This window comes from Pinus tabuliformis, chromosome 5_2 (genome assembly GCF_031772625.1).
Source record: "Pinus tabuliformis cultivar Carrire ecotype Pingquan chromosome 5_2, CPIR1, whole genome shotgun sequence".
Taxonomy (NCBI): Eukaryota; Viridiplantae; Streptophyta; class Pinopsida; order Pinales; family Pinaceae; genus Pinus; species Pinus tabuliformis.
Window position 1 is genome coordinate 1,046,646,749 of NC_142306.1, and position 12,498 is coordinate 1,046,659,246.

Below are 12,498 nucleotides of genomic sequence, written 5' to 3' on the forward strand. Positions count from 1 at the left end.
CAAACCCGGCGGCGGCTTTTGACTTGAAATATCACAATAATATATTTATTGTAATCTGTTCATTAATTTGCATTCGAGTTATAAATATTTCAAAAAATTAAAATGTATTTGTAAATTGCAGTAAAAATGGTATACTCGTATAGTCATGTAAATTAAATAGTTATAAATGTATAAATTAAATAGTTATAATCGTAGTAAAATGGTATACTCATATATTTATAATTAAATAGTTACTAAATGTAAATAGGTATTAACCTATAAAAAGTATTAAAGCACATTTTTTTAAAGCATCAAAACAGTACTCTCATATTTTTATGGAGATTTTTAATTTATTGAGAATTTTTATTATAATATCATAGTTCAATATCAAGTTCATCAATATTATATGTCCAAAAAAATCACAACTCACTTTATATGTGACTTGCTCATGTGAAATTATTTTTAATTTACCAATTTAATTAAAAGAACAAAATTTTTTATTTGTGTATATTACTATGAACATTATACAATATTATGTGGAGCTTACATCTCTACCATTTACATAATAATTATTGATTATTAAACTAAAATTCTAGAAACTTTATTTAAAAGATAATTATCTATCAAAAGATAATTAATGAGATTTTATGATTAAAATTTTCATTTCCGAGGGGATTGCATCGTGCCTTGGCCACACAAGCCCTTAACACCACTGGATTTTTGCCCAAAGAATTCTAGTGACCTTCACATCATAGAGTGAATTAGCAATGCACCTCATCCTTATTATTTTTCTTATTAAAATTATAAAAATTACATTACTTCTTTTCATTAATTTATTTTTAAATTTCAAAATTAAAATCACATTACTTATTTTGATGAATTACTTTTTATTACTTTTCTTTATAATTAATTTAGTATATATATAATTACATCTTGAAAATATTTTTAAAAAAATATAATTAAATTAATTTATAATTGTTATTTTTATTAAAAATATTAAAATAAATAATTACATTAATAAATGTCTCTATTTTAGGGTTTCCAAAATTTTAATATAATTATCAATAATTATTAAGTAGATAGTAAAGATTTAACTTCCCTAGAACATCATGGGATATTCTTAATGGTATAGACAAATCAAAGTTTCATATCTTCAAAGTAATTATATTATTTTTTCTTTTTAATTAAATTGTTTAATTAAAAAAACAATGATATGAAGCAGTGTTATGTAAAGTGAGTAGTGATTTTTTTCAACTTAAAGTGAGTTATGATTTTTGAAACATGTTGTATTAATAAGTTATAGTATTGGCTCATTTATAAATTGAAAATTTCCATAATAAAATAGAAAACAAAATTTTTTAATTAAAACACATATATAATGAATTAAAATACAATTGTAAATTAATTAATAATTATGATTAAGATGTATCATAAAATAAATATTTTAATATTTATTCTTAATTGATGTTTATCCATAACTACACTAATTTAAATTGCGTAATATATACCATGCAAACAAAATATATTAACAATCCCATCCAAAATTATATTTACCCATTGAAACTGAAAAAGTCAAAACCCACAGATGCAACAGTTCCACTTCCCACTTTGCTGTGATCTGAGTATTTTCTGCGAACTTGCGTTGTGTACGAATGGAAACAAAAAAGAGACGCGAACGCTCAGACGCCCATGTTTTAAGATACACACCATACCTTCTCGATGATGTGCCTGAAAAGACGTACACCAACCAACTTTGTCATTCAGACGTACTCACATGACAATGAAGTCAATGGGATGAGCGCACACTCCACCATAAAATGGTACCCCCTGCCCGCCGCCGTAGCTCTGTGGCGAGCCAATTCTAATTCGGAGCCGAACGAGGTTGGACACGGTTCTACTACCCTGGAAAAGCTTATGCAACTGGAAGACAAAGCGCGGGCATATAGGTTGAGAATGGCGGAACGGCTGAGCGTGAGCAAAGGCTCATCCAAGATAACCAAGAAGTCCACGCCCCGCCCGGCTCCCAAGGTTTACCACATTCACCGATCGTGCTTTCGAGAGCGGGTACAGGAACTCACAGGGAACGGTTTCGAACCCGCAACGCCAGCACCTCCCGCAGCTTCCAACGGCCGCTTGAAGAAATTCGCTCCGCCTCCGCTCGGCCCTACCTCCGCCCAACGTTTAAATTCCGATCTGTTCCCCCTGTCCCCAGTCCCGATCCTGTTCTCGCCCTTGATGGACTTCACTCCGATGGATTGGACATGGGCGGACTACAGATCTGCGTCTCCCATTAGCCTGGCGTACAGACACATGGCGGAGAGCCTCGCTGAGCAGGCGGAAAGGAGGACCCAGGTGGAGAAGCCCGCCGCTTCGCCCCTCTCGCCAACGTTCCTTTTGCAGTCGAAGAAGAATTCGCGGGATTCGACGTCAAGTTCTCCCAACGCTATATAGTCTGTACTGCGTGCAACCTAGTCCCAGGTGTCGGAACCTGTCGTCCGCGACGTTTGGCCTCGGCAACCCCGGAAGCTTTGCTTGTTTGGACGTCGGGACCATCTAGTAGCCACAGGCAAGCTTTCACGTGAATACATGTGAACTGATAACCCAACTGTCTATGTATTCGTTTGTATAGTTATCGCTGGACATGATCGAAGTCCCTGATCAGTTGGTCCCCTCAACATAAACTTTGCATAAATCCGTTAATTTTTTCGCACTTATCTCAAAGAAGATTAAATTTACAGATTTTGATTAAATATATTTATTTTTTATTTTTTATTTTTTTTTGGAAAAAATTGAATAAAACATTTTTTAATTTCAAGTTCAGAGATAATTGTGATTTATATACGGATATTAGATGATGATTAATGTCTACTAAGATTTATATGGCCCTAAAGAAAGTAAGAGAATAATGAGATTTTTTTAACATTTTTATTTCTATTCTAAAAATGATATAAGAGAAGGGTTCCCAAATCATCATAGTTTAACTAGCTTAAAATGTCAAGAAGGTTAGTATTGTGACAAATATTTTGAAAATTTACACTGAAATGAGTATAAGATGGACAATCTAAGTGATATAAGATGGACAATCTAAGTGATTTTCATCTTCAACGCTTTTAGAATAGCATAAGTGACAAACTCTTTCATCTCATGTTCTTTTGGGAATTGGCCAATGCCCAATTTCATTCTGAAGCTCATAAGAATTAGTTCTTATATTGGCAATGTTCATTTCTAATGGGCAATTTCACTTTCAAACTTATGAGAATTAGTTCTTGTCTTGGAAATGTTCATTTTCTTCTTAACACTAGTCAAGATAGAAAAATATAGAAAAATAATTTTGGCTGTTGAGATTGGGCTTGTTTGCCTCTTTATAATATAATAGTTCCCTTTCTCACTCGGGCTCTTTATTGCCCCACATTTTTTCCTTAAATTTGGGAATAATAATATTTTTAATATCATCTAGAGTCTACAAAATGATGATATTCTACTTTATTCTCCAATGGTCCAACCAAGACTCAACATTCTAGTGCCACCCTTGCTTCAGTCGAAAGTGGGGGTTTTGGCTAGAGTTAGAAGAAATTTAAGGAAACCTTTTGAGGTCCATGTTGTATAACCTCTTCTTATACATAAAGCACCTAGTCATAGCCATGATTTCAATGAAGAAATTGTTTATTTCAGTCAAGAGGATAGGGTAGGGAGTATTTCCTTTAATCTTGAGGTTGCAGATTATAAATCGTTTTACGATTTGTTGAATCTTCTTCCATCGTCTCTTTAGATATATTGCAAAATCAAACCTCATATCCATATAAAATAACAATACTGATGAGAGTCTTAAGTAGGGGCTCTTCTTTTAAAACCCAAATCCAAAGATGTGTTAACTTACAATTGTTTTCAAGCCCATAGTAAGCTTTCCAACCTCCATTTATCATTTTCTTAATGTTATAACTTCAATTGATCTTATGATTGATGTAGATTCCCATACATTCGTATGAAGGAACTTTCTCCAAGGAGATGTTGTCATAAATGAAACCATCATAAGTGGTCTTTTTGAATTTAATTATCATGACTTCAATTTTGTTGGTATTAACAATCATATTCATCTTGAAGTAGAAATCTTGAGGAATTGTGAGTTGCTTTCTGAGATGAGATCATAATGGCTCCTTGCGAAAAGAATAATGTTGTCAGCATAAAGGAAAAGATTTATGACCATACCAATGAGCAAGACAAACAACAACTGTATCTCTAAACACTCATGTAGCTTATCAATATATATGCCAAAAAAAGTAGGGGATAAGGGACAACCTTGTTTGACTCTGATTTTCTTCGGATGAACCCTCCTTCATCCTAAGCTTTGCAATAACATTATCATACAACCTTTTCATAGCAACCCCCAACCAGTGGAACGATTATCTCTTCTATCCTCTTCCTTAACTTTGTTCTAGGAATTGTGTCAAAAACTTTTCTCAAGTCAACAAAAAAAATGGTTAATTTTATTATTACAAAATATTAAGAGTAACAAGATGGTTCACTGGTGAATGATATCTCTTGGCTTTTAGCTCTTTTACCATAGCTTTCAAACCAAATAATAATCTTCTTTAAAAAAAAAATCAATACAACTACAACTAGGCTAAAATATGACTAACCATAATGTTCATATAAATATATGTAATGCTTTTATTCCACTCTTTAAAATAGGCTCAATAAAACTCTTTATACAAAACTTAGGGAAACTATGTTTCACTACCCAATCAAAAAGCTTATGTATATACATGTTGATAATAATTTCTTCCCTTCTATAAATTCTATAGCATTTTAAGGCAAGGTATTGGGCAGTACGCTTTGTCACAGTCATCCTCATCCCCTGGGTTCCCCGCCTCGTCAGCAAACACACTTTCACCTGAATTTGAGTTCCCTAAACCCACTCGCGTCTTGAAGATTGTCAGTTCAGATACCAGGTAGTGGGAACTGGGAAGTACACTTAGCCCACACCCTACAACACATGGCGTTGTTGAAGATTGTCAGCTCCGATACGAGGTACTGTGCAGTACGAATCATCAATGCAGTGTTTACCTGCCCCAGGTATTGTTTGAAAGAGCTTATAAGTACCTACTCTGGGCAGATGGAACTTCTTCCTTCCATTTTCTTCTTGTCAGTTGGTTGGAGGAAGAGGCAACTGGGCAGGCTTATCACAGGGGTAGATTCGACCATTGTCACATGGGGGTTGATTCCATCATTGTTACTATAATTCAGTATAATTTGTAAGCGAACCACACTGCCCAAACACCGGACCAAAGTAAAATATAAAATTTTGAACCTGCAATCATTAGACTTCAGTATAGCATTAGCCAATTTAGCTGCCCAGAGACTCTAGATCGATGGAACCATTTATAAGGCCCTTTGTAGAAGAAATATGTTGCATGATCTACATACTTCACATCTACTGTAACCCAAATCAATCCTCATGAGTTGTGCTCATTGTCGTCATCTACCCTTGCTAAGCTGTATACAGCGTCTTTATGGATAAATCCCTAGAGCTTTTGTTAGGAATAACCAGAGGAATACACTGTTCAAACGCAATAAAACAAATAGGTGACCCAGAGAATATTTCATTTTGAAGATTTTGTATCATATTTTTTCATAAAATAAAAATATGAAGTACACACTGCACTTCAAGTGAAGAAGAATGTAGTTATTGTTAGATTTCCTCTAAAAATACATACATGAATACTTCCTATTAGCAAAAAGCAATCCAACAGCTGTCTCTGTCTGTTTCTTCTCCCCGAGAAACGAAATAAATATATCATCCCAGGAAGGTACGCTCAATGATAAATTCCCATTTGTATTTTGGATTGAATACAACCTCAATGATAAAATAATTTCAGCCAAATTACGACTGAGATTGAAAGTCCTTTTATGCATGATGTCTTGTTGAATGTTCTACTTTATTTCATCAATCCTCTCAAGTCTCCCATTGTTAAAAACTCTCAAACTCCCTGGTTCACAGTTATGGTTAAAATCTTTCAAAATCCGCAGTTCAGATTCATTTTGTACGATCTGTGTTGGTTCAATGGATTTAGCCACACAATCGTCCCATTGACTTTTGTGTTATTTAGAAAAGCAGCTGTTTTACCATTGGTTCTCTCAATTCTCCTAATGAAACACATCGAATCTTTTTGTAGAAATTCACCTCGTGTCATAATGAAACGATCTTTGATAATCCATACTTCTATAATCTTTCTTTTATCCTTCATTTCCTCCTCGATGTCGTTGGCACAAATACCTTTCCATATTTTGATTTAGATTTTATTGAAATAGCATTGTTACATTGTATTGTAACTGATTTTTTGTACAGGTAAATTTTTATTTTTCGGTCGAGTAAATGGCCAACTAAATAGCTTCACCGTGTAAAACGAACGGTCTAATGAGCCTCTATCCAAGTAACTCTCCATTTTCTGTCAGTAAATCTCAGCTATATAGCTTCACCTTGTAAAAGGTTTAATTAGAATTTGTTTTTATTAAAATTATATTATTTTCTTTTGGTAGGTAAGCACCCACGGGGATTTGAACCAGTGACCAATCGCAAGGAGTGCCTTAACATTGCACCCATTCACTGTCAATCCAAAGCCCCATGGACATTAAAATTTATATTATATAATTTAGTGCATGAACTAATAAAATGTAATTAAAATTATAATTGGATAATACGTTGTAAGGCGTTTTCCTCTAAAATCAACTTCCCTCTCACTGTACATGTACATTCATGGGCTCTTGATTTAGGTGTTAGATGATTAAAATAGTTTCACCCATCCTATTGATTTGACTTGTATTAAGTTAGTTAGAAATTTAATTACAAATTATAGTCACACGGATCAACCTCGCCATTAATCGACACTACCTGGATTACCCTTGCTAGACACTACTTCCAGGTGCTTCTTCCTTTGGAACCCATTTCCCTCCTATGAGATATACCACACTCGGTGCGTGAAGAGATTCTGAGGGGTCTACTCAATGTTGATCTGATTGGGTTCCATAGATTCGATTATGCGAGGTACTTTCTTTCTTATTGCAGTAGGATGTTGGGATTGGAGTATGAGTCCAAGAGAGGGTATATAGGGCTGCAGTATTATGGGTGCACTGTGGGGATCAAGATTATGCATGTGGGCATACATATGAGTCAGCTTGAGGGTGTATTGAGGCTTGCTGATACCGATTGACGGATTAGTGAGTTGAAGGCAAAGTATGAGGGCAAGATTCTGCTTTTGGGATTGATGACATGCAAATTTTCAAGGGCATAGGGTTGAAACTTTTGGCAATGGAAAAACTTCTGTATCAGCACCCATAATTGGTTGGTAAATTGGCCATGGTGCAAATTCTCAACCCTACACGCGAGCGAGGTAGAGATGTTTTGGAGATCCAGTTGGAGATATCTGTCACCTTAGAAAGGATAAATGAGTAATTCGGAACTGAAAGATATCAACCTGTTGAATTGGTGTAGAGACATGTTTTGTTGCATGAAAGGGTTGCATATTATGCAATTGCAGAATGTTCGGGATGGTATGAATTTGATCCCATATGAATACATTGTTTGCAGGCAAGGTATTATAGAACTAGATGCCAGATTTGGAATCACATTTGATAACCTATAGAAAGTATGTTGGTAGTTTCCGAGTTTGTTGGATGCTACCCCCCTCTAAGTGGAGCTATTCGTGTAAATCCCTGGAATATTGAAGCTTTATCTGATGCTATGAATATTGCCATTACAATGCCAGATGCTGAGAAGCAAATGAGACATGAAAAGCATTTTAGGTATGTCAACACTCATGATGTCGCCTTTTGGGCCCAGAGTTTCATAAGACACTTGTAAAGAACTTGTAGAGAGCACTCTCGAAGCCGATTCTATAGCTTAGGATTTGGATTGGGATTCAGAGTGGTGCGTCTTGATTCATACAAATCTCTTATCTACAAAGGTACAAACTTACATAGAACTTTGTCTTTGTATAATTGTGTGTATCATGTTCTTTTTTGTTACAAATTTAAATGAGTTAATATGCGTCTGCTTCTTTTCCATCTACGTCTTCTTGGCTTCCCAGAAATATCAAGTAGAAGGCCGAAGGTTTAGACCAAGAAAGCCTAGCCCATCAATGCATTTGGGAATAGATTTTGTACTTAAGGCAGCAAATTTGAATAGTCCAAGGAGTACACATCAACATTGAACCTAGAGAATGCTACTGAATTTAAACCTAGAGTGACCTCAAGTCTCGATCACAGCTTGACTTTTAAGGCAGCAGACATCAAATTGTTTTCATAGCTTTTGAGGCTAGCAACCCTCTATTAAAGGCTTAAGTTGTTTAATATGGAAACAAAGTTCATTTTCAATAGGGAGGTTGTCAAAAAACCATTTTTTTTGAAACACAAATTTGTTGAGATAGTTGATTTGTGAGAGACAAAGGCAGTGAAAAATCCAGTTACCATTATCTTCAATGTTGTGTCAGGAATACAATTCTATATCCCATTCCTAAACCTAGAAATAATATGATCCATATTGTTTCCATTAGAAAATTGGCTACCTAGGATGAATCCTATGCCCTCCCAATGTTATCAGTTGTAGGAGTAAATTCATATGCTACCCAACTAGATTTGGGGAAAAATAACTTCAATTCTAATTTCCAATGTAGGTATGGCATTTTATTCTTTGAAAAGCTTCAGATTAGTAAGCTTTGATCTCTTATAAAAAATCCAAATTTAAGTAACCAAAACATATCCCTATATATATACATTAAATTCTTAAATTTTGTAATCAAAGCTCTTATCGATACATTTAATTCATTGCCCCATATGCCTTTGCTTCTTCTCCATCTATGTCTTCTTGGATTCCCAAAAATATCAAGCAGGAGGCCGAAGGTGTAAACCAAGAAAGCCTAGCCCATCATTTACAGGTCTATTTGGGTACATCACTCCTGACGATCAGATTAGTGTAAATAGGGTCTATCAAACCCTAATTCAGTTGCTACATGCACTAGACATGGCACCTCATTGGGTGCTTTCATCCATGAGAGTTCCTTGACTTCAAACCCCGCTGAAGTGCTTCCTTGGGTCACCAGTGCACCCCTGGTCAGGGGTAAGTGCTCTGCAGAGTAGGTAGCCCCATTCAAGGCTGCGTTGTAGAGCACTTAAGCCCACTCAAGCCTGCACTGGGCGAGAATCCTTGAAATGTTCATTGGATCCTAAGTATATTCCTCCTTTCTAGAGCCTTCTAGAAGGAACCCAACTCCTATCCTATCAAGATGAGCTCGACTTAGGATAGCCTTGGATCATCTAATCCTCTATCCTCTCATCCCTTTGAACATGGAAACTAATCATCCAATTATGGAAAACCATTCAATGCCATATTAATGACAAAACCACTTGCATTCATCTATAAATTGGCCTCCCATCATAGAGCCTAGGGGATTGGATATTATAGAGAAGTATTGTTGGTTTAGAGACTTAAAATCATTGTCAAAGTGATGTTATGCTGCTAGATTGATGTTGCTATTGGTGTGATGAGGGCTTGGACTAAGCTGGCTGAGTAACATGAGATCGAACCACATTGGGTGTAACTTCTCCTTCCATCAATCAATAATGTTGTTTGTTCCTTTTCCAATACTTTTGTCTATATATATATGATGAATGTATGTTGAAATGTTGTTGATTCCATTTGTTTACGATAAATAGATCATATGATTTGATTGTTGTCGTCTTCTATTTATGTTGGCAGGTGCCAATTGAGCGAATTCCATTTGAGCGGGAGAGACGGGAGAAACTCAAAGGAGATCAAAAGAAGCGAAGGATCACTAGTAGGTTCTTTTATCTTATATGTTTATTGTAGGAAAAGGTTAAACATCGTTACTTCAGTTGTGCTAAGTGTAACTACCCACTTAGGGGAGATATAATTATCCATAGGTATAAATTCTTTATAACAAATTAGCGACCATACTGGGGAACGACCATCATTCCTAGTAGTTATCCCTTGTCTTAGCAGCACCAATAGACTTTGCCTGAGTTCATTTACCTATATTCAGTCATTTTGAAGCTTGTTTGGTCAAAATGTGTGCTTATTTGTGTGTTGATAGTGCTCTCTGGTATCAACACATTGTTGTTCTTAAAACAGTGCGTTGCAGAGAAGCCTTAACCTAGAGAACTGTCTCCCACTCAGGGCTGCGTTGGTCCCTGTCAAGCCAAAAGCCCATCTTTTTGCTTGATTTTTTCCGAATTTTTTCACATCTTGTTTGCTGAATGGTCAACGTTTCTCTGTCCCTAAAGTCCAAATTAGCATTTCTTTTCCATGCCCACTTTGGCTTTGTTTGTTCAATGTTTCTTTATGTTTTCTTTATCATTGTCGAATCAATCCCAAGGTTAGTTTACATTGATTAGTCTTTATTTTTCTGAAAAAGAAACTGTCGTAAAGTCTTCGTTTCTTGTGAAAAGCATTTATTGATCATTTGTGTATTTAGTTTCTTTATCTTCATCTAAAAATTAAAGGAATGAAAAGAAAAACATGCATAATGAATTTAGAAGTTTGTGTGTGCATGTAGGAATGGTATAGGGAAAGTTGCATTAGATGTCCTCTATGTTATTTGTTTAAAGATTATGATTGCTCTATCCCTTTTAGTTACGGTTTTCATTGTTTAAATCAAATGAAAAGAATGTTTCCCATCTTAGTTGCATTCTACGAGTTTCAGAAACATCACGCGGTGAACCTGAAAGGCAAACTTTTAAACAAGATCAACTAAAATTTATCTCAATTAACCTAATGGAGCATTGTAACTTAACGAATAATATTTAGAGGTCTAGGCTAGAGACATGTTTCGGCTTCGTTAAACATAGTAGTTGTCACTAACGGTCTGTGATACATTCCAAGTGTGATACCTCATTCCACATACGTAAGTATCTCATATCTCATCCACGTACTTTCGGGTATATCGAGCGGTGTTATAGTACAAAATGTATAAGGGAATGCTCTCACTGTGCGGTTTCACACTAGACAACGCTAATACGAATTGGGCCTCCACATACTTTTGGGTATATTTGGGAGGACTACATTAGGTTGCTATCCATCCATAGGTAACTGAGTCGGCCACCTTGTATATTGTGATACACCGAAAATAACATTCGAGGAGATTACCTACACATATGTTAAGTCCTAGGCTCCTCTGAGGCGGTATATTACAGTTCATAGTTACTTGGTAATTATTTTTCCTAGATTACCCTCCTTTTGTTTATTTATTTTTATAATAAAATCAATCAGCAATCATGGAAGAAAATCAACCTTTACCCCATCGTTCGTGTAGGACAGCGAATAAACCGCCTTTACTGGCTGAAACTACACCTAGTCGGCGAAAGCGATCTCATTTAACTGAGTCCAATACATCACAAACTTTTGGTTCTTCATCTGATTTACCAGAGTCACCTATACTAGTACGTACTGCGATTCAAGTTACTCCTACTATTACTGGTTTATCTCTTACTGAAGTGGAACCTCTATAATTACCTGAGGACACTGAAAGTGAACTTAGTGAAATGGTAACTGAAGTTGTCCAACAAAATGTTGATCCTTAACTAGAAGTTGTTCAAGAAATTCATCCTGAACTTGTTGTTCTTTTACCAAAACACTTGGATCCTAAATTTGAACAACCAAAAGTTGTTCCCGTACTGGAAAAAGATCGAACAGTTTATCTTCAGACATCTGTAACTATTGAGACTTCTCCTTTCCGCAGAGTCAAACACCATAAATTTCTTATGAACCTGATGGTGAAATCCTTCCACCCGGTTTGATTGCTATTGAAGTATTTATCCTTCTTTTCCTCGGTTAACTTATACTACTCGTCTTGATCTTGTTTACTTTCAAACTCTCGTAGATTCATTAGGACATTTATTGGGTCATTTGATTATGGTTGAAATAACATCCCAGACTGTATCATCTGTTACAACTGTGACAACATCTACTGTTGCTACATCTTTGATGTTTACCACAACACCTGAGTCACATCTGTATGGTGGTCCATCCATCCCACTGGGTTACCAATCATTATCTGGAACTCACTTCGGTGTTTCTTCTAGTCCATGGTCTTTACCCATGTCGTCCACAAGAATTTTACCTATTTCTTCACTTACGGATACTCAACAGTTTGATCCATCAAGTCAATATCAAGCTGCTCCATCTGGTTACCATCCAATGTATCCACTTAACACCAGATTACCTCCATATGGAGAAAAATATGCCCAATCTGCTTATTCTCCATACTCTGGAGGGTCACCATATGGCAATATACCATCATCTTTAGGTCCAACTTATTCTGGAATGATTGTTTGTCAATGGCAGCCTACCATGCCTGTTCAACCAAGGCTTGTGTATTCATCAAAACCAATACGACTTGTTTCATCCATACCTACTACGCTTGTTGTTAAGACTTTACCACAGTCGCAATCCCAGTTGATTGTATCTCAACCTTTGTAAGCTAATCCTTCAACCTCTTACCCTCAAGT

The 12,498-nt window shown here is 35.8% G+C and overlaps 1 protein-coding gene and 1 pseudogene across 1 annotated transcript; both read left to right on the forward strand.

The window, feature by feature from the left end:
- The first annotated feature begins 1,701 nt into the window (after positions 1-1,701).
- On the forward strand, positions 1,702-2,707 carry LOC149162826 (uncharacterized). The gene has a single exon (XM_089435290.1). The coding sequence runs from the start codon at positions 1,702-1,704 to the stop codon at positions 2,428-2,430; it is 729 nt and encodes a 242-aa protein (XP_089291416.1). The 3' UTR covers positions 2,431-2,707.
- A 2,265-nt stretch (positions 2,708-4,972) lies between these two features.
- On the forward strand, positions 4,973-8,014 carry LOC149162827 (alpha,alpha-trehalose-phosphate synthase [UDP-forming] 5 pseudogene; annotated as a pseudogene).
- Positions 8,015-12,498: the final 4,484 nt, after the last annotated feature.

Bases quoted from the DNA above. Each gene is read 5' to 3' on its own strand.
- LOC149162826 (XM_089435290.1), top strand. From the start codon at position 1,702: ATGTGCCTGAAAAGACGTACACCAACCAACTTTGTCATTCAGACGTAC.